Source organism: Onychostoma macrolepis, chromosome 22 (assembly GCF_012432095.1).
Source record: "Onychostoma macrolepis isolate SWU-2019 chromosome 22, ASM1243209v1, whole genome shotgun sequence".
Taxonomy (NCBI): domain Eukaryota; kingdom Metazoa; phylum Chordata; class Actinopteri; order Cypriniformes; family Cyprinidae; genus Onychostoma; species Onychostoma macrolepis.
This window is the reverse complement of record NC_081176.1, coordinates 31,816,498-31,840,468: the sequence shown is the minus strand read 5'-3', so window position 1 is coordinate 31,840,468 and position 23,971 is coordinate 31,816,498. Positions and strand designations below refer to the sequence as shown.

General features: G+C 33.2%; 1 protein-coding gene across 1 annotated transcript; it reads right to left on the bottom strand.

Moving 5' to 3' along the window:
• Positions 1-282: 282 nt before the first annotated feature.
• On the bottom strand, positions 283-23,560 carry armh3 (armadillo like helical domain containing 3). Its single transcript, XM_058761496.1, has 26 exons — positions 23,442-23,560; positions 22,934-23,050; positions 21,423-21,479; positions 21,197-21,343; positions 19,513-19,620; positions 19,338-19,430; positions 17,959-18,033; positions 17,788-17,874; positions 17,618-17,674; positions 17,489-17,532; positions 17,353-17,413; positions 15,954-16,000; positions 13,698-13,773; positions 13,480-13,573; positions 11,118-11,219; positions 10,554-10,612; positions 10,405-10,470; positions 10,008-10,077; positions 9,872-9,932; positions 9,694-9,782; positions 7,673-7,755; positions 7,452-7,578; positions 7,290-7,365; positions 5,880-5,958; positions 3,235-3,351; positions 283-2,034 (listed from the first exon to the last, which is right to left on the bottom strand). The coding sequence occupies exons 2-26, from the start codon at positions 23,033-23,035 to the stop codon at positions 1,942-1,944; spliced, it is 2,070 nt and encodes a 689-aa protein (XP_058617479.1). The 5' UTR covers positions 23,036-23,050; positions 23,442-23,560; the 3' UTR covers positions 283-1,941.
• Between the last annotated feature and the right edge of the window lie 411 nt (positions 23,561-23,971).

Here is a 23,971-nt window from a genome sequence, read left to right as displayed (position 1 = left end):
GCAGATAAGGTTATCTTTATATAGCATATGCCCTTCTGAAGGAGAAAGTAAAAGCTTTATTTTATCTCACTGCCACACGAACATCTCAAACTTGGCGGCCATAGGGAATAAATCCTTGGAAGGGAGTTTAACTTAATAACTGCTTCTTTTAGAGGTAAAGTCAATGATAACAAGTAGAACCCGTTTATTTTTTTAGAAGACGATTCACTACCGAGATGCCAGAGCATTGGGTTATAGGGTTAACGTTGAAGTCTGTAACACAAACCAAGACACTGGCCATCATTGTGTATGTTGTACAAAATAAGATTTAATAAGGAAACAAACACCCATAAATAAGAACACTAAGGCAAAGGAAGCCAAATACTCATTTAGGACCAAACCCAGGAAGAATTTACAAAGAATTTCTTTTAAATGTGTTTGTTTTATTCAGTTATCCTCCACGTGTTGGTTTAAATTAGACTAATTAGTAATAGAACTGGTTTGGATTCTATAATGTTCTAAATTTTCTAGAACTAGCTTTCAGTGGAGTTTCAAGTTAATACATTTGTTTCTTTCTTTACCCAGTGTTATAAAACTCAACATACAGCTGCTTTTACACTGCAACTTCATATCTTTTCATGATACCATACTGAAACATCTTGCAATACTGGAATATACTGAGAGTGAAGAGAATTAAGAGACTGTCAGATTTTTTAAAAATTAATGCACTTATACTCGAGGGTGAATCTCATGAAAAACTGACATGAAATGTCCAGGTCACATTTTAAAAAGCTGAAGGAATAAGAAATTATATTTTGCTTAAAAATGAAGCCTATCGATTTATTAATGTGACAAGAAAATGTAATTCTCTCCTCAAGAAAATTCCAAAGTACAATTGTAATCATGCATTATGGCTTTATGTGTTACACTGAAATTATGTTTTTAATAAAAAAGGACAGGATAATAATTCTTATTGTATTATGGTATGAGAATTAGATTTTTAAACATTCTGATAAGAATCTGAGAGGAAATGTGCTGAAACGTCACGAAAATGAAACCGGTTTTAGGAATATTAATATTTGTTTGCATTGTGATATAATTTTACACCCAAATTATCATTATAAAAATGTATATAATTCAAAACTGTAAATAATGGTATGTAAATGCTGTTTTTAATAAAAAAGGACAGAATATTACTGTATCACAGTAATGAGAATGAAATTTTTGCGCATTGTAATGAGAGGACAATTAAGCAAATTTCACAATTTCTCATTACCGTAATATATTCAAAATATTTAAAATTGTAAGTATGCATTATAGTAGTATGTGTTAAACTGAATTTTTGAAGTAAAAAAAAAAAAAAAAGATGTAAAAATGATTATTAGTGTATCATGGTAATGAGATTTTTGGTGCATTACGGTAATGATAATCTTTTCTTTTTTTGCATTACAATAATGAGAATTTGGAGAAAATATGAAAATATGTCAGAATGCAAATCTTAATGGCTTAATTTTATTAATGCAAATTATGATTTTCTTTCGAATACATGATGATTTATGACCCAGACATTTCTTTGTCAGGCTCATGAAAATAGGGTAATTTATTTCCATTCACTCTGAATGTAGAAAAGAACTGAAAATCGGTTTGGTGCTAAGGCAATGAAGAATATGCAGTAGAATCAACAGAAACAGCACTGGGCCACCAATAAAAGGAGAAGAAATAATAATCAAAAACCAAAAATACCAAGTTGTCAGAATCAAAATTCACATTGTGCAAAGTTGGGCTGATTGCTTTGTTAAGCCAATACAAGTCAGTTCTGAGTGCGACCAAACTCACACACTACATCAGTAATACAGCCTCAAATCCAGTTCTGTCCGGTTCTGGATACTCTGGTGTAACTACGAGAAGCCTCAGATGTGGGGCGATGGATGTGTCCGTATGAAGGTCAAAGGTCCAGTTGTCTCAGGATATTGAGGAGAACTCCTTCAGCAGGACGTCCTGACTCATGGTACTCAGAGACACGTTCTTCCTCACATTCAGACTGATGGAGCGAACCTGCAAACACAAAACCAGCATCTGTGCATCAAAACTAACTCGTTTCCTGATGACTGCCATCGTGAAAGGAGACGCGTGTGAAGCTGGTCATAAATTCACATCACATTAAAATTTAACACAACAGTGAGTTCCTCGGGGCACAGGAACTGAGCTCAGAAAAGAAGAATTGGGCTCATACCAAAATGCTCAGCTTTACAATATAATAAACAGACGGTATTTAGACTGTTGAGTATGTGTTATATATTTGAGCATCATGTAACAGATATGTTTATTAAACTAATAATTGAAATGTACAAGAAATATGGTCATATTTGTGCAAGATTATAGAATTAAGAGCTATAATTATTAATAAATTCAATAATAATAATAATAATCTCACCAAATATTCCTCTGCATGAATAGGGCTCTATGAAATTTTTATTTTACCCCAAATTCAGTGTTTTTCTTTTTAATTTTTCTGGATGTTGTTTAAATGGTTTAATAACATTTTAAATAGGATGTTTAATCAACTGAATTCATAGAACTTTAACAACTTATTCATTTATTACAATTCTAATGTTTATTAGTAGTAGTAGTATTTTATAGAAATTCTGTTGTTTTATTTTTCGTTCTATGATTTATTAGAAATTTATTATCAAAAACAATGCTAATGAAATGAATAATTAAAAACAAAAAAAATTACAAATCTTGCAAAATGAAATTTGAACAATTTTGAAAATGTTATTTAATTTTTTAGCAAAAATGCTGTACAACAAAAATGCACAGGTGAAATTAAAACATGGATTAAAATTTGTGCAATATTGTGAGATATTCCTTTGTTTTAATTATTAGTACTTTGAGAAGTACATTCTACTCTACAATAGTAACATATTTCTGTCATAATTTTTGGTTCACGTTAAACTGAACTTTTATTTTTCTGGGTTGTAGTGGAGGCCCGTTTGTGTGCATCCGATGAAAGTTTTCTCAAAGCAAATGGTGAAGTAACTCTCAGAGCATGAAGTTTCATGTGAAGTGTAACAGTGAAACAACAGACACTGAAAACCACCAAATTCTGTGACGTTCTGCGCTGCACTCTAAATATCATTTTAATGACTGGATTCTGTGATTTCGTCCAACTTTTGTCGTATTCGGTATCATTCAACCCATAGTTAACGTAGCCAAAGGAAGGAAGTAACTTGTTAAGCTAACTCAAAAGCTTACCAGCTCCTTGAAAAAGCCGGCCTCTCTGGGCTGTTCAGAGTAACGCTCAAACTGATCCAGACCATCCTGCAGCTTCAAGGTTAGCGTGTCGTAGTTTGAGCGCACCACCTCCAGCACCTACAGATGAGAAAAATGACATAAAACCCAGAACAACTACAAGAAATCTTCCAGGTTTAAGACAACAATGCACTTACAATGAAGGACTCTGGCATATTATCTGTTTTATAACAACTGTCCTGAACTGAACTACAGGAACACATTTAAAAAGCTAGTGGAGTGATCACATGACTACTACAGAAACAGATATGAACCACCACAACTGGCACAAGCTCTCTGTCGACCACTGTTGATCAGCTGACCAAGCAAGATCAGTAGTAGTTTGCAAACTTCACATTCATCTTATAATATCTAACACATGATATTTGCTTACTTGTAGTTGGTCAAATACAGGAAATGGACCAAAACAACTGTTTGTCTCTGCATTAACACTTGTGGTCTTATAATTTATATTTTAGAGTTTCAAAATGGTGACTTTTAAAATGATTATATTTTATTTGCATTACAAATGTTATGAAAAAGTGCATTTATTTTGTCCCTGTATTTTAAAGAAATTAGCTAAAAAATAAAATACATTTAATTTAATGGTATTTTATTACATTTTAATCGTACTTTATTAAAATGTACTGATATATTTTAAATAATAATGTTTTCTGACATTTTACTTTAATATTTAGGTAGCATTTTGTTGGATTATTTTGGTAGATGTTTTACTTTTCTTTTTTTTTTAAATAGCTAATTTTTATATAATAATTTTTTATTAAAATGTAATGGTATTTTACTACATTTTAATAAATAGTATATTAAATATTTGATATTTTTGAAATAGTAATATTTAAATAATATTATCTGTCATTTTACCTTAGAAAAAATGTTTTGGTAGATATTTCATTTTAAACAGTTTAAATATATATATATATATATATATATATATATATATATATATATATATATATATATATATATATATATATATATATATATATATATATATATATATATATATGTGTGTGTGTGTGTGTGTGTGTGTGTGTATTTTTTTAATTAAAAAATCATTAAACGTAATGGCATTTTACTACCTTACTACTTTGATGAATATATTTTATTAGAATGTAATGGTATTTTTTTATAATAATATTTAAATAATTTTTCTGTCATTTTACCCTGGAAAAATAATATTTATTAAAATTATTTATTATTTTGGTAAATATTTCGTTTTAATGTTTTTTTAATAAACATTCTATTAAAATGTAATTATATTTTTGAAATAATATATTTCTGAAACAACAATAATATTTCCTGTCACTTTACCTTGGAAAAAAAAACATTTTGGTAGATCTTTTAAAAGAGACTCCCAAGTAAGATTCTGAAGGAACTCAAGGAGGCTTAGAAACTTCTAGACCCCTCGCAAATTGCAATTGTCTTTTTTTGTTAGTACGCAACAACGTAATGCTTTGTTTATTTTTACAATATGAAAGACAAATCAAAACAGTTCTCTGTGGCAATCATGGAAAGACATAATTTCAAAATAGCGTTCCCACAACTACAAGCTGTTTGAGGTCACATTGTGCGCAGTAATTTTAAATCGAATGGGTCTGGAGTTTAACTGGGACACTCCAGGGCATGAAACGGGCTGATGGACCACAAATCCCTACACTTAAACTAAACTAAGAGAGCCAGAGAGCCTGGACAGAGGTCTGTTAGAGGTCATGCGGGAGCATCTGGCAAAGTGAGATAAAAGAGACAAGAGTTTGAGACTACGAGCGACAGCTGGCATAACCATCTGTAAAACTGACCTCACTTCCAGCACACGGCATCATTACCCTACAGATCAAAGGCTAATTAAGCAACACCTGTGACCACAAACACCTGTGACCGTCCCAATCAGCCGCTTTTCTAGACACATATACAGTGTTTTGCTTATTCAGATTCAAAACCAATTCTCTCATATGACAGAATTTAATTAAAGTTGACTGATAAGATTTTAATGTTTTTGAAATAAGTCCTCTAATTTTTTGGTTAAAAATACTGTAAAAACAGTAATACTGCAAACATTATTTGAATTTAAGCAGTTTTCCATGTGGAAATATTAATTTATCAAATATAACTTATTTCTGTGATCAAAGCTGAATTTTGAAATCATTCCAATACACTCATTTGCTGCTCAAGAAACATTTCTGATTATTAGCAATAATGAAAACAGTTGTGCTGTTTCGTACTTTTGCGGAAACCAATAAACCTTTTTTTAACAATTAAAATAAATAAAGAGATCAAAAGAACAGCATTTTTATGAAAATCTAAATCTTTTATAACATTATAAATGTCTTTACTGTTACTTTTGATCAATTTAATACATTCTTGCTGAATAAAAGTATTTATTTCTTAAAAAAAATAAAAATAATCTTACTGACCCCAAACTTTTGAATGATAGTGTTTTAATAAATTAGAAAATTACATATAAAATTACGCTATATTATAACGAGGCTAAAAGTTAATGTTCTTTGCAGAAACTCATTAAAGTCTGTTTGAACTCATGAGATCAAAACGTTACATGACTGTCTAAATCTGATGTGAACGTATTCAGTTACCTGATCTTCTGAGAGCTGTGAGATGTGGTTCACAGCGGCGTACGACTCAATCTTAGGGTTGAAGTGGTTAATAATGGCTCTGAAATTACAGAAACGGGCAACATGAGATAGACATGTGAAAACAGTGCAGGAGCTTCATAATAGAATAAAATGTAACGTTGCAGAGAATTTTCAATGGTGTGGTTCTTTTAAATATTCTGCAGTAATGCTTTGCATTATGCATGCTGCAAAAAAACAGTGCTCGACTTCTTTTGTGCGGCACAAACACATGGTGACATCTCTGAAAGCCCGGAGAACGCTTCCACATTACCTCAGACTCTAAAATCAATAATTAATTCACCAGCATGCCCCTTGCACACTAACCAAAATAAAGACAAAAACACACATTTTACTAAAGCTGTCCAATGATCGTTACAGACTTCAACTAAACAACTCAAACTATGATTATGATCTTTCACGATTTCACCCATATTTAAAACATAACTGGTATGCAAATTAAAGTACATTGTTTAAATACTGTATATTTAGTATGATTTGTATTATAGATTTTTGCTTGTTTATACATTTTATAAACAAGTATGTTATACATAAGAAAAACAAAGAAAAAAACCCCAAAACAAACAAACCAGACACAAAACACTACAAAAACAAAGAAAAAGTAAGTAAATATATATATATATATATATATATATATATATATATATATATATATATATATATATATATATATATATATATATATATATATATATATATAGAGAGAGAGAGAGAGAGAGAGAGAGAGAGAGGGGGTAACAAAATCAAACGAAAAAATTAATCAAAACCAAAATAAATAAAAGAACAAAAAATCTAAATCAAAGAAAAAGCTGAGAAAAACAAAAAAATAAAAAAAAAGGACAAAAAAAACCCCAAAAATGAATAAATAAGAATAAAACAGAACGAAAACCAAAAGCAAAGGGGAAAAACAAAAAAAGAAATCAATAAAAATAAAAAAAAAAAAAATATAGAAAAAAAAACAACAAATACAAATCAAAGGGGGGAAATAAATAAAAAGCAGAGAAAAAGAGGGAAAAAAATTCAAGTACATTATATAAATAAACTATATATTATTTTATTATTAATATTATATAAAAATATCATTTTACATTTACATTTACATTTATGCATTTAGCAGACGCTTTTATCCAAAGCGACTTACATTGCATTCAAGTTACAGTTTTTACATTTTATCAGCTCTTGCTTTCCCTGGGAATCGAACCCATGATCTTGGCGTTGCTAGCGCCATGCTCTACTATTTGAGCTACAGGAAAGAATACTTAAAACCGATTATTTAAACAAAGAATGCAATAAATCCTCCGATTATTTATTGTGAAAGCGTTCAGGAATGAAGGTAAATGTGAGCGTTCTGACCTGACGTTGACGAGAGCGTGAGTAACTTTACTAGCAGGCTCCTTCCACTGGCCTGCATTGGTCGAGACTCGCAGCACTGCGGTGTCATGAAGGTCAGGTTAGTGCTTTAATGATGGATACAAATAAACATGTACACAGCAGGATGGAGCTCGGGTGACTTACCCATGCAGTAGAGGTTATCAAACACCTGATGCATGCGTATAATCTCATAATAGAGTTCGTCGTAACTGCTGGGCGTGGGCAGAAACGTGTCTCCATACGTGATGAACATGTTAAAGAGGTTCACCACCTAAAGCAGACAAAAACATGTCAAATGAGGTGAGAAATGCCCAATCTGTACTTAAAAACATGACAAACTGCCGCTCACAGCGAGTGTGATTTACCTGAAGAGCCAGCTGGAAGATATTGTGCTTCGCCAGAAGGATGGTCTCATTAGACAGCAGGAACTTCAGAAGGTTAATGAGAGCTGGAAAACACAATCAATGCAGCCATCTGAAGCTATCTGAAGAAACACATTATTTCACACTGAAATAATCACTGTTTTGACCTGTGACTCCACACAACTGCTAACGCAGATTTACACGGTCATTGTCGGATCTATTATCATGGGTTGCAGAGAGGTATAGACAAATGGAGTTAATAAATAGAAAGTATTTATTTATATATATATATATATATATATATATATATATATATATATATATATATATATATATATATATATATATATATATATATAAATAAATAAATAAAATGGTACAAAAACAAAATGAAAAAATAAATAATTAAACCAAAAGAACAAAAAGCTCAAGCAAAAGAAAAAATAAATAAAATCAAAAACTAAAGTGAATAAAACATTTTTTTTAAAAAGATCAAAAATCAAACAAACAAATCAAATTAAAAAGCAAAGAAAAAATAAAGAAATAAAAATTAAAACAAGAATAAAAAAGCAAGCAAAAAAACATAAAAATTGAAAAAAAAAAAACTAAAAGAAAGCAAAGGGAACGGGGGGAAAAATAAATAAAAAGTAAAAGTGAATACAAAATAATTAATAAAAAAAAAACAGAAGAACAAAAAAAAAAGATATCAAAAGAAACATAACATGAATAAAATAAATAAAAACAAGAACAAAAAAAACTAAATACAATAAACAAAAAGAAAAAACTAAAAATAATTTTAAAAATAAAATGAAAAACAAAAGTGAATTTAAAAATAAGCTATTTAAAAAAATAAATCAAAACTGAAGAAATACAAAATAACATTAAAAAAAATTACATTGTCATTTAGCAGACGCTTTTATCCAAAGCAACTTACAAATGAGGACAATAGAAGCAATCAAAACCAACAAAAGAGCAACAATATGCAAGTGTAAAACTATACATTACTATATATATTAAAGGTCCCATGACATGCTGCTTTTTGGATGCTTTTATATAGGCCTAAGTGGTCCCTAATACTGTATCTGAAGTCTGTTTCCCGAAATTCAGTCTTGGTGCAGAATTTCAGCCACTATGAGCCAGTCCCACAATGAGCTTTCCTTAGGACGTGCCATTCTGTGTCTGTAGCATTTAAGGACGAGAGAGGCGGGGCAAGGTGGAGGGTGGGGGTGTGGCCTTAACCAGCTTGCGCTATCATGTGCTAATGTTGACAGTAGATGTATCGCAATGGCTCATAGACACACAGTCATTCAAGCTTTTCAGTTTGACCCAGAATCTGATCCGGATGGAGAAGCACCGGATGAAGAAGTTGCAACTCAGCGGCTACAGCAGGACGTCTCCGAATGGTTAGTTTAAAATATTGTGTCTGGATACGGTACTTTAGTTGGTTTGTTTATGTATGCTGTTTCAGTTATTATCATGTAGCTAATGCTAGCCATAGGCTCGGATGAAGGAACTGAAAAAATACTTTGGTGTTCATTTGTACATCCAAACACTGAGCAACTGCCATGCTTCGCTCATTTGCAAGCCATGATGTCTCTCGAGGAAAAAATATTGTGCTCGCCTCGCACGGTAGTAGCTCATTTTCTCATGGGCGGGCAAAGCAGAGAAAGGGGAGGTAACCTTTCCCCATATGACGACATAAAGGGAAGATTCCAGATTGGGCCATCTGAGCTTTCATTTTCTCAAAGGCGAAGCAGGATACCCAGGACTCGGTTTACACCTATCGCCATTTCTAGCCACTGGAGGACCATAGGCAGGCTAGGGGGACTCATATTAATGTTAAAAAACCTCATAAAGTGACATTTTCATGCCATGGGACCTTTAAATATTTAGTATATGTAAAACTAAAGCAAAAATAAATAGCAAACCAAAAAAACAAAAACAAACTAAAAGCAAAGAAAAAAAAAACAGAACCCAGAGTGCATGCCTGCGTTTGGCTCAGACACACACCGTAAATATCATACCTGACCAGAGGTCTCTCCATGTGTAGTGCATCCTAACTCTACACTTCTTCTGGTAGCAGATCAGTTTGTGAATTATCTGAACGCAGCGCCTAAAACAAACGACTAAATTAATTCTCACCATATCCACAATCATCTAAGCACTGCAGTATTTAAAACGGCAAATTAAAAGGAAACTCACACATAGAGATCCATAGGAAACTCCTTCATCATATGAGTAACAACGAACTCCACCATCAGATCTGCAAAGACAAAAAACCTCTCAGAAACGCTCACAAAACGATAAAGACATCGCTCATTCTGAACACAAAACTCACCCAGAACGGCACAAACTAAAGGCCGGGAGGGGATGCTCTTATCCGCGGCTTTCTTTCGATGCCTCATGGGCTGAAATGCATAAGAGAAATGACTTCACTCAAAGCTACAAGTCCAAACAACACTGGACTTTCATTGCATGGACTTTATTTTTGGATGAAAGCTCCCTTTAAGACTGGCCAAGGTTGATTTCAGTCAAAAGTACACAAATAATCCTGCTTTCATGTGTCTAGATAACTGGATTTACTGCATCAGCAGTGAGGCTCTGGGACGTCCCATTTCGTAATGGATTGGCTGTAACATGGGGCCGGGCAGTTTGCTGCTTTATATGCCAGACACACTGTCTTCATTTGGATTCTGCCATTTAAAAACAACTGAGACCTCAGCAGAGACTCTTACCATTCTGTGCAAGTTGACCCTGAAGTTCATGTTATCATCGTGGAGAAAGGCGTCGGCGTACTGGTCCTATATAACGGACAGCGAGAGAACAAACAGTCAAACAGTGAACGAACTCACAGGGGAAAAAATAATTACCCACAATGCATTACCTCGGCTATGCAGGTCAGAATGATGAGGCACAGCCTGGCACTGTTGAGTCTGTGTTCATCTGAAAGCATACAGAGGAAAACTACTGTAAGATGTGCACAAAAAAACTGGTTTAAAACCAAGAGAAATAAATGGCTCCGTTCCAAATTCTAGTGAGCTCCCTACTTAGGCAGCATTTTAAGGCACTAAGTGCTTTGGCATAGAAGCTTTTCCAACATGTAGATAAGGTAATGCCGCCTTACCTTCTTTTGTAAAAATTAAAAACTACATGCATCCTTTGCAAAGAACGCAATCCCATAATGCACTGCAAAAAGAGCAACAATCCAAAATGGTGGACAAAGCGGGAAAAATGCTGACTATATTAGCTAAAATGTGCGTCCTTTGCGTTTTTATGCTTATGAGAGTATCATGTTATTAGCTTAGCAACTATTAGTTTGCTAATAACAAACCCCACTGAAGTCAATAGCGAGTCGAGGTTCTGTTTGACTCTGGATGCTGCCTAGGTAGGCGCAAGGAAGCTCGCTAGGTTTTGGACAGCACAGATGAGAGAAACAGTGATATCTTGCCTTTGGTGTCCTGCATTACGATGGAGGAATATTTGAGGAAGGTTATAAGAAGATTACTTGTCTGCAAGTTTGGGTCCAGAGGAAGCTCAGGATTATTCATCACTGCAAAGAGAGAATGTGAGCATGGTGAATCATTTCTGAAAATGATCATTCGCCACAATTTGCGTACCTATACTACACGCTAAAAGTACATATTTCGTATTGAAAAAGACCACACTTTAGAGTATGTAGCAACACTCAACCCCCTTTGTGTTGTTAGCATATTAGCATTTAGCTGAATTCATGTCCATCATTATCTAAGTTCATTACTTATGTGGGAGTGTCATATAAAAAACTTTTTTAACTGAAAAATTCAACAGAGATCCATCACTTTCACCGCGCAAAAACTGAGCAATATTAGCCAAAAACTACTATTCTGTTTTGTCGTCTGCCACTTTAAATGCTCACAGTCTGTAAAGTCATGTGGATTCTGATTGGCTGTCAATGTTTTTATGGTTCATCAGCTGGGGAAAAAAAAAAAAATCCCTTCTGAAAGTGAATACTGCATATTGCATATTGAAGGATATCTACCGTTATAGATATCAGTAAATTAGAAGGATTATTAAAATGTTACAGTTCTTGTTAAATTATAACGATTATTAAAACTTTACAGTTCTTGTTAAATTAGAACGATTATGAAAAATGTTACAGTTATTGTTAAATTAGAACAATCACTAAGTGTTAGTTATCGTTAAATTAGAATGATTATGAAAAATGTTACAGTTATTGTTCAATTAGTACAATTATGTAAGGGATAATCAACGGCTAGCTGTGCATTAAACGATTTGAATGCACGACGTGGAGGCGAAGAACTGCCCGACGCGCAGCGGAGTGCATTCAAATCGTTTAATTCACAGCTAGCCGTTGATTATCCCGTTTATGCCATGGTCATTTGCCAGCATTCACATATTAAAGATGTTAATAATATTTGCGCTGTAATAGTTGACCAGATTGATACAATTGACCAGAACGGTAAAAATGACGGTTATTTTCGTCTGTATTACTATTCAACTGTAACTGTATGTTACTATGGTTACCAATGTTTATAGGAAGCGCATTAATATAGAGCATGATTAAACTGACCTGGAACTACCTGTGCAGTTAAACAAATTTAATCAACACCTGCCAGCCAATCAGAATCCAATATTCAGACAGACCATGGCATAATAAAACATTATAGGTACAGTTAAATTAGAACGACTGATAAAACATTTATTTTACATAGTTATTAAATTAGAATGATTGTTAAAACGTTAGTTATTGTTAAATTAGGATAATTAAAATGTTAGTTATTAAATTACAACTGTTAAAACGTTACAGTTATCGTTAAATCAGAACGATTGTTAAAACCTTAGTTATTGTTCAATTAGAACAATTATTAAAACATTATAGGTATTGTTAAATTAGAACTATTAAAACGTTAGTTATTGTTAAATTAGAATGTTATTAAAATGTTACAGTTTTAGTCAAATTAGAACAATTATTATAATGTTACTGTTTGTGTTAAATTAAAATGCTTATTAAAACATTACATGTATCATTAAATTACAATGATTATTAAAATGTTATAATTATCATTATAGTTATTGTCCTTTTTGTGAACAGGCTATAAGTATATTGTGAATCAGTGGTTCCCAAACCTGTCCTGGAGGACCCCCTGTCCTGCACATTTTGTATGTCTCCCTAATCAGACACACCCAGTTTAGTTCTTGCAGTCTCTACTAACGAGCTGATGAGTGGAATCAGGTGTGTTAGATGAAGGAGACATACAAAAGTTGCAGGGCAGGAGGGCCTCCAGGACAGGTTTGGGAACCACTGTTGTGAATGTTTCTGGACCAAGTAATCTGTGTCATCCTGATTACAGATGATTGAGCTCTGCTGGCACATTCAAGCAGGAGAACACGCCACATCCACCACGGGAGCTTCAGTCTGCCAGATCCGAGTGGATTTAATATTTCATACAGCTAATGGATATCAAGTTTTTAAAAGGTTGCAATGCAAAAAGCAGCATTAAAGTTACACGTGTTTTAGAGGCAAATGTAAGTGTGGAATCAGTCTGAAATGCCGGCTCTACAATATAACAGCCTGGAAGTACGATTCAAAGGGTCATTTCCTGAACAACAGCTGCTTAAAAAGCTCAAAGCGTTTCATTATTCAAACAAGTCTCACTTCTGACTACTGCGTTGACCATTTAAACAGCCACTGAAAGTATTAGATTCTCATCCGGTGCATGTATTTCTACTTCAGTGTTCTGCAGAAGAAAGCAGGTCATGTGGGTTTGACATGAGGGTGAGTGAATGATATTTTAATACTAGTTACTCACTGTCCAGAGAGGGCGGTGTGGTGCCCAGCGGGGTCGTAGGAGAGGCTGGGACGGGCACAGCCGGGGTTGTTGCAATATCAATCTCCGGATGGCTCTGTGATTGACAATTACAGATGCATAGATAAACCACAACCATCAATGTAGATGTAGGATAGGCCTAACAATATATGCATATGTCAGTGCGCAAAGATAAACACAAGTCATTGTGCAGTGCTGACCTGTGCAAGAACCGTGATGAAGTTTCTGTTGAGATGTACGGCCTCATAGAGAGCGAGCAGAATGGCTTCATTAGTCCTAAAGGACAATAAAGTATTCAGACATGTGGAGCATTTGATTTAATAATACAAGAATAGACATTTCAAGATTTGATGACTGCTATAATGCGCTGGAGACTTATGGGGCTGATCTGACCTTCAAATATATATAGTTCTCTTCAAAGGTTCGCCTTTTTGAAAGAAATTAGCACTTTTTTTCAGTAAGGTTGCATTAAATTGATCAAAAGTGACAGTAATTACTTTTAGAATGTTAAAAGGCTTTCTGTTTAAAATAAATGCTGTTCTTTTGAACTTTTATCATGTGAAAGGATCGTGTGACACTGAAGATTGGAGTAATGAGGCTGAAAATTCAGCTTTGATGACAGGAATCAATTAAAATTTTAACATATATTACAATAGAAAACACTTTTTAAATTGTAATAATATTTCACAATATTACTGATTTTACTGTATTTTTGATCAAATAAATGCAGCCTTGGTGAGAAGACAAGACTTCTTTCAAAAACATTTTTAAAAATCTTACCAACCCCAAATTTTTGTAGATAAGTTGTATATATATATACACAGGTGCTGGTCATATAATTAGAATATCATCAAAAAGTTGATTTATTTCACTAATTCCATTCAAAACGTGAAACTTGTATATTACATTCATTCATTACACACAGACTGATATATTTCAAATGTTTATTTCTTTTAATTTTGATGATTAAAGCTTACAGCTCATGAAAGTCAAAAATCAGTATCTCAAAATATTAGAATATTTACATTTGAGTTTGAATAAATGACCATCCCTACAGTATAAATTCTGGGTATCTCTTGTTCTTTGAAACCACAATAATGGGGAAGACTGCTGACTTGGCAATGATCCAGAAGACGAACATTGACACCCTCCACAAAGAGGGTAAGTCACAGAAGGTCATTACTGAAAGGTGTGGCTGTTTACAGAGTGCTGTATCAAAGCATATTAAATGCAAAGTTGACTGGAAGGAAGAATTTGGGTAGGAAAAGGTGCACAAGCAACAGGGATGACCGCAAGCTTGAGAATACAGTCAAGCAAAGCCGATTCAAACACTTGGGAGAGCTTCACAAGGAGAGAACTGAAGCTGGAGTCAGTGCATCAAGAGTCACCACGCTCAGGCGTCTTCAGGAAAAGGGCTACCAAGCCACTTCTGAACCAGAGACAATGTCAGAAGCATCTTACCTGGGCTGTGGAGAAAAGAATTGAACTGTTGCTCAGTGGTCCAAAGTCCTCTTTTCAGATGAAACTAAATTTTACATTTCATTTGGAAATCAAGGTCCCAGAGTCTGAAGGAAGAGTGGAGAGGCACAGAATCCATGTTGCTTGAAGTCCAGTGTGAAGTTTCCACAGTCAGTGATGATTTGGGCTGCCATGTCATCTGTTGGTGTTGGTCCACTGTGTTTTCTGATGTCCACAGTCAACGCAGCCATCTACCAGGAAATTTTAGAGCACTTCATGCTTCCTTCTGTTGACAAGCTTTATGGAGATGCTGATTTCATTTTCCAGCAGGACTTGGCACCCGCCCACACTGCCAAAGGTACCAAAAGCTGGTTCAATGACCATAGTGTTACTGTGCTTGATTGGCCAGCAAACTCGCCTGACCTGAATCCCACAGAGAATCTATGGGGTATTGTGAAGAGGAAGATGAGAGACACCAGACCCAATAATGCAGATGAGCTGAAGGCCACTATCAGAGCAACCTGGGCTCTCATAACACCTGAGCAGTGCCACAGACTGATCGACTCCATGCCACGCCGCATTGCTGCAGTAATTCAGGCAAAAGGAGCCCCAACTAAGTATTGAGTGCTGTACATGCTCATACTTTTCATTGTCATACTTTTCAGTTGGCCAAGATTTCTAAAAATCCTTTCTTTATATTGGTCTTAAGTAATATTCTAATATTTTGAGATACTGATTTTTGACTTTCATGAGCTGTAAGCTCTAATCATCAAAATTAAAAGAAATAAACATTTGAAATGTATCAGTCTGTGTGTAATGAATGAATATAATATACAAGTTTCACTTTTTGAATGGAATTAGTGAAATAAATCAACTTTTTGATGATATTCTAATTATATGACCAGCACCTGTATGTATGTATGTATATATATATATATATATATATATATATATATAAAAATGCAATCACCAACTAAAATGTTTTAATTTTTACTTACTGTATTGACAACTTCTGATCTGCGTCAGCAATAAACATACTGCCCACCTGCAGACCAAAGCATTATTATGATAAATATGTAGCTGCAAAGTCACTTTTATTGTACTGAAAAGAGCAGCGTGAACATTCTGCTAAATTTCTCCTTTTGTGTTCCACAGAAACAAAAAAGTGAAACAGCTTGGAAAGACATGTGATTTATGGATTTTTTTCCTTTTGATTAGTAGCCTACGTTTAGGCAAAGACAATTTATATAAAAAAAAAAAAAAAAAAAAAAGTTATTAACCGTTATTTTTTCTACTCGAACCGGTTCCGGAACAGTAATAATACAGAGGAACGCAGGAACAGAAACGTTAAAATATCGATTCTGCTCGGAGTTAACTTGTTTCGTTTTCAAGCCTTGGTTCACATACAGCTACATGACATACTGCATGAAAGGTAATATTCGAAAAGGCATAATAGGGGCACTTTAAGCCACAAAAATACTATTTAAACATGAATCCTGCATGTTCTGCGCGTCTCTGTATGAATGAATTCTGCAGATGCGATTTTGTTTACTGAACACATACTTGAAGCGTGTGACGCTCGCTTTGTTTTCAGCCTCTGCCTCCTCACTATATGAGCATTTTTCTTCACAGCAACCCGTCGAAATAAAAGTCTGGTTTAACTTGAAGAAACTGCGACAGAAATACTACTACTACTGATAAAATTTATTAAAACATTATTTTTAAAGGAATATTTACCATAAGAAGTATTTACCAGAATTTTTTAGCAGAAAAATGTAAACACAGCAGTATTTCTGAAAAAAATAAAAAAAAATAAATAAATAAATCTATAAATAAAATCAATTAATTAAAGCTTTTGATTATTGATATTTAATGAAACCATTAAAATGGAATCCAGATAATTAATGGGAAACTAAATTTGGTTAAAAATAAATAAATAAATAAAACTGAATTTGAGAAAAAAATATATATATATTTTATAGGGCCTTAATTTTATTTTTGTTAAATTGCTGTTTAATATTGTAAATTTCATTATTTTGATTAATTAGACATGCTTTTTGATGAATAAAATACAATTTAACCATTAAAACAGAGTCTAGAAAAATTTTAATGGAAAAAAAAAAACAAAACAAAAAAACAATGGAATCCAGAAAAATTTAAACGGAAAAAAACCACTTTGGAAAAAAATAAAACGCAATTTGAGAAAAAATAAAACTGATTTCATAGGGAAAGACATGCACCTATGATTTCCGCGATGTGGAAAACGCGGACGGAATTGCGGAATCTAGTCATAAAAACCAAATTTACTGTATAACGCAGAATTTGGCCATTTTTGGATGGAAACATGAAAAGTAGGTCAGTTCACAGACATGAATAAATTATAAAAGAGTTTTATACCATGCTGGTAAGGGTGGAGAAAAAGCCTCCCTGGTTTTCTTCTTCTTTGTCTCTATACTGTCTGTGGAAACCAGATGGATCACATTAAATCTTTCACACGTTTCTTAAAAACAAAACAACAAAGATCGCATGTTACCTATTGTACTCTGCAAGTGCGTGGTGGATGACCATTCCCATGCCCTGTGAAAAGATCAATTTTATTAGACCAACGCATGACAATGAATGAAAAATATATTGATTTTCAAGAATCTCGCTAACTACTCACATCCAGGGTCGGCTCGTCGTCCACTATTGACAGCTTCACAATATAAGGATTCACAGACTGCAATTAAAAGAGGAAACAATCAATCTCACAGAAATCTTACAAACAATGCTTCATGACTAGAACTGCTAGAACAATAGATTGTATTACTACAAACATCACTGTGCATTTACCTCATACTTCCTGTAGTTGACCAGCAGAGCTAAAAGTACCACAGCATCATATCCGTGCTGCGCTCGACTGGAAACATCAGACAGAATCTGGACAAAAAGAGGATGAAATTATAATGCACAGGTAAAATCGAAAAATGACACTACACATAATTCACCCAATCACAGTTTTACCTGAAGAATGGCCTCAAATATACTGTTGATCATCACATACTCCAGTATGGTGTTCTGACTAATATTATCTGTCACCTGCAAGAAAAAAAAACACATTATAACCACGTCTGAAAGCATAGTGTCATTTGAACACATACATTTTAAAGGAATAGTTCAACCAAAAATTAAAGTTTGCTGAAAATGTCCTCACAAGGGACATTAATCGCGATTAATCGCATTCAAAATAAAAGTTTCTGTTTACATACTGTGTGTGTACTGTATATATTTATTATGTATGAATACACACATAAAAATGTTAGATTTGTATATAAAATATGAATATTTACATATAATATAAATTATATACATATATATATATATATATATATACACACACAACTTTAAAAAATATATATATGTACATACATGTGTGTGTATTTATATATACATAATATATGTGTGTGTACTGTGAATATTTATTATGTAAACAAACTTTTATTTTAAAGTGATTAATCGCAATTAATCATTTTGCAGCTCTAGTCCTCACCCTCAGGCTTCATCCAAGATGTAGATGAGTTTGTTTCTTCATCAGATTTGGAGAAATGCAGCATTACATCAGTGTCTCACCAATGGATCCTCTGCAGTGAATGGGTGCCGTCAGAATGAGAATCCAAACAGCTGATAAAAACATCACAATAATCCACACCACTCCAGTCCTTCAGTTAATGTCTTGTGAAGAGAAAAGCTGCATGCTTGTAGGAAACAAATCTATTATTACATTCAAACCATTGCTTCTAACTAAAATAGGAGTCTATAATCCATAATATTGTTTCCTCCAGCGAAAAAGTCCATCTTCTGTTATCTCTCACATCAAAATCAACCAATATATTTGTTTAGAGTTGTTTTGGACTGTAAACGGTGTTTGATCTGCAGATTTAGACCAGATGACTTTTTCAATGGAGAAAGTGTTATTATGGATAGAGGACTCGTATTTTAAGGTTTGAAGCTAAAAACGAGTCTTTACGATGGATTTATTATTTTTTTTACAAACAAAGTTTTTGGCTTCTCAAGACATTAACTGATGGACTGGACTGGAGTGGTGTGGATTAATGTGATGTAATGAAATCAGCTGTTTGGACTCTCATTCTGACGGCACCCATTCACATCCATTGGTGAGACAGTCATGCAATGCTACATTTCTCCAAATCTGATGAAGAAACAAACTCCTCTACAGCTACAATTTTCATTTTTGCGTGAACTATTCCTTTAAGTTCTGTTGCTATAATTTTGAAATCGTTCAGTGACACCAAGACATGACTTCCATCGTAAATGGACTGAATTTTGCTTGCTTTTACAAACTGAGTGAGCAGTGAGCAGAAGAATGAATGCACTGATCTTACAGTGACCAGACACAGCAGTAGTTTCAGACATAAACTCTTCAGACTCTCTGACCCGTCACCGCACAGCAGACTGTCCAGGCTCTCCATTAGCTCCTGTGTGCACAATTACATTACAGCTCAAATCAGCATTCAATAGAAACGTCCAGATCATGTGTTAGCAGGACAGACGACTGACCTTCATTCGGAGCTCAGCTTTGTCGAAGCCCATCAGCATGTTGATGATGTCAAAGCCCGTGGCGGATTTGTTCTTCTGGTGAACTCCTCTAAACAGCGCACAAAGAGTCTACAGAGACAGACAGGAGGAGACTGGTGTGCTTTTCATGTCTTTGTCATGTTCATTCAGATCTTTAGGTCGAAAGCAACTGTTACATTTTCTTTATGCCAACCAGTAACTGAATGAAGAGTGTGTCTGCAAACACAAAAGCTGACTTCACAACTTTAGTCTTATGTTCGCTGGGGTGTATTTGTAGCAGTAACCAAAAATACACTATATGGGTCAAAATTATGCCAAAAATCATTAGGATATTAAGTAAAGATCATGTTCCATGAAGATATTTTGTAAATGTCTTGCCGTAAATATATCAAAACTTAATTTTTGATTAGTAATATGCATTGCTGAGAACTTCATTTGGACAACTTTAAAGGTGATTTTCTCAATATTTTGATTTTTTTGCACCCTCAGATTCCAGATTTTCAAATAGTTGTATCTCAGCCAAATATTGTATAAATCTCAAGGTCACATATGTATGTTATATATATTTATTTATATGTAAATGTGTATATATATGTACATATATTTATGTGTGTGTGTGTGAGAGTGTCTGTATATATAGTGTAAAGAAAGTGAAACTTCCAGTACTGTTTAAAAGTTTGGGGTCTGTAAGATTTTTTTGTAATGAAAGAAAAAAGTCTCTTCTGCCTACCAAGGCTGCATTTATTTGATAAAAATACAGTAAAAACAGTAATATTGTGATGCATTACATTTTAAAATAACTGTTTTCAGTATGTGAATATACTGTGAAATATAATTTATTCCTGTGATCAAAGCTGGATTTCCAGCATCATTACTCCAGTCTTCAGTGTCACATGCTCTTCAGAAATCACTCTAATATGCTGATTTGTTGTACAAGAAACATTTCTGATTATTATCAAACATTAAAACTTTTTTCCGAGATTCATCACTACAACCGCATTTATTTGAAATAGAGACCTTTTGTAACATTATAAATGTCTTTACTGTCACTTTTGATTAATTAATGTGTCCTTACTAAATAAAAGTAGCAATTTCTTTAATAAAAAAAAAAAAAAAAAGTTTACCGGCCTCAAATTTTTGAATGTTAATCTATTTTTACACTATTATTATATTTTGTAATCTTATGACAACTAAGTACATTTTACCCCATAATTATCATTATTGTAAAATAAAATAAAATAATAAAGCGTAGGGATTTTAGAGAATGGGATTTCAACTTTTGGGTTGTAATTCCATGATTATCAATGGTTAACCTTATTAGATTCTTACATTTTCAGTACTCTAAATATAAAAAACACACACACACAACCATTACAAAAAATTAAGTACAAATAGTTCTACCGTCATGTATAAATACTTCGCCATTTAAAAAGTACATAATTATTTTTTCAAATTGCAGTGACGAAAATAATGTTTTTACAAAAATGTTTGTAATTGATATAAAAATAATATAAATACTAAATGTTTTAACGATTCATTTTCTTTATATTAAATCTGCTGCAAAAGAAAAATCTTCAGTGAAACCCAGACATTGATTATTTGAAGCATGACTTGATTGTCAGTATTATGAACATGTTCCTTAGTAATGCAGCAAGCATGGTTTTACCTGAAGCGCATTGACTACTTTGATCTGGTGCTCTTCACCCAGAGCTTGAACGCAGTGATGGAACAAACTGTTGATGTTGTCTTTGATTTTCATGACTTCATCCCCGTCCAGAGACTCCAGCTTCCCCTCCAGATACTCCAGATTGACCTGCTCAGAGCACACAGATCAACAATATAGTCCACGCATTCAGAAAACAGCTCCACGGAAATGTGTATCTGCCACGGACCTTCATCAGAAACAGCTCGTCCCAGAAGCGAGGATTGCTCTTAGTAGGGTCTTCCTTCTGATGGGAAAGAGCAAAAACAGTGTTTACAATCTATATCTGCACCAACATTACATTTAAAAACATTTCCATTCAAATAAATGACATTAATTAACATTATCATTAATGATCAGTTATTGTTGATTCATTGCGTTTTGCTGCTTTAAAGTGACACAGTTGTCCAGTCATGTCACTGAATACGCATTTCCATGAACAAAACACATCTGTATATGAAAGCTATATTTCAACGGGATAAAAAATAAAAATAAAAACACACACAAACATACAAATCTGGACAGATTACTTACAAATTGAAAAGTAGTATTCTGACTACTTTTTAGATTACTTTTTTATCAAACGTGTTTTAAACTTACCATTAAACATAGCATGTTGACATAAATTCAAATACCTTGAAATGTATTTTTTTCTGTCTGTTTTTGGGAATATAATCAAAGCTGACAAAGCAGCATTTTTAGAACTGAACATTTAAAAGAGGAATTAGGGAGAATCAATAAATTATGAATAATTTAATGCCACTGTGTGAATAATATGTAATCCATAAAGAAATAACTGTATTCTGATTATGAGCATATATACATAAATATACACATATATACATTTTTTTAAATATATACATTTTCATACATACACTAACAGTCAAACGTTTTTGAACGGTAAGATTTTTAATGTTTTTGAAAGAATTCTCTTCTGCTCACCAAGCCTGCATTTATTTGATCCAAAAGCAGTAATATTGTGAAATATTTTTACTATTTAAAATAACTGGTTTCTATTTGAATATATTTTAAAATACATTATTGATTCCTGTGATCAAAGCTGAATTTTCAGCATCATTACTCCAGTCTCCAGTGTCACATGATCCTTCAGAAACCATAATAATATGCTGATTTGCTGCTCAAGAAACATTTATTATTATTATTATTATCATCAATATTTAAAACAGTTGAGTAAATTTTTTCAGAATTCTTTGATGAATAGAAAGATCAGCATTTATCTGAAATAAAAAGCTTATTTATCATTATACACTAAAGCAATCAAAACCTTGAAATCAGTATTTATTTATTTATTTATTTTTAGGAATGAATACTTTTATTTCGCTTTATATTGATGATAAAGACATTTATAATGTTACAAAAGATTTCTATTTCAGATAAATGCTGTTCTTCTGAACTTTCTATTCAGCAAAGAAACCTGAAAAAAAAAATCTACTCAGTTGTTTTCGACATAATAAAAATAAGCAGCATATCAGACTGATTTCTGAAGATCATGTGACACTGAAGACTGGAGTAATGATGCTGAAAATTCAGCTTTTCATCACAGAAATAAATTACAGTTTAACATATATTCACATAGAAAGCAGTTATTTTAAATAGTAAAAATATTTCACTGTTTTTACTGTATTTTAGATCAACTAAATGCAGGCTTGGTGATATAAATCAGGAAAAATATTGACTTACTGCGAATATCTCATCGTACATCAGCACCACCTTCTCCTTCAGAGGCTTCTTCGAAGAGGATGTTCTCCTCAGAAGACCTGCTTTCTTCTCAGTCTGAGCCATGGCTTACAAACGCGACTACAAACACACATTAACACGACAATAACGCTTACAAATCTCTCCTAGAAGTAAATTCAGACAGACAATCAGGTTTCGAGACGCAGCTCATGTTCTCGTGCATGTGTTTTGACAGCTTAGCTTTAGCATGTAGCTTCCTAACATTATATACCGCAAAGAAACACAGGCCGATTAGTATCACTTCCAAATCAAAACAAATCATATTTTAACACAGTCTCTATTTGAGTCAGTCATGCTAACTGTTCAAAGCTAAACTGTTTGGCATCCTTTCCTTGCATTTACAACAAAATAAACATATTATGCATTCCAGCGGTTACTTTTAACAGTCAGGCAAGGATTTTAAGTAGGAATCTATCAGTTTGAATAGATAAATTCAATAATATGTTCATACCCGGGTAAATGAATCACTGTATTTGTTCCATTACTCTTCTAGCTAAACAGATGGATTTCGCCCGACTGACTTCCGGTGGGAGCAGAAACCCCGCCCATGTGCTTACATCACGTCCGCTAGCCATGCTGAATAGACACGTATAGCCAAAACCTTTTTATATAATATGCTCATAATAATAAGAGCATCTCTGCACATGCCGTACTGATATGATTTGACCTTGTCAAATTATTTTTTTTATTAATAGTTTATAGTGCAAATTTAGATGGATCATTTGATAATTTTATTATTGTTCAAAATACAGGTATGTTGCTATATGTATTATATAATCACCTAATATATATAACTCAACAGTTCATAGAGACAACATTTGACACAAAAATCACTTCTTTATGTAAGCATTATTAGTATAGATATATATAGACATATATAGATATAAATTTGAAACGGATTTTATTATTTATTTTTAGTAATTATAAATGTTATTACATTTTTAAAATAACTTTCTTAGATAGTTATACATAACATTTTAT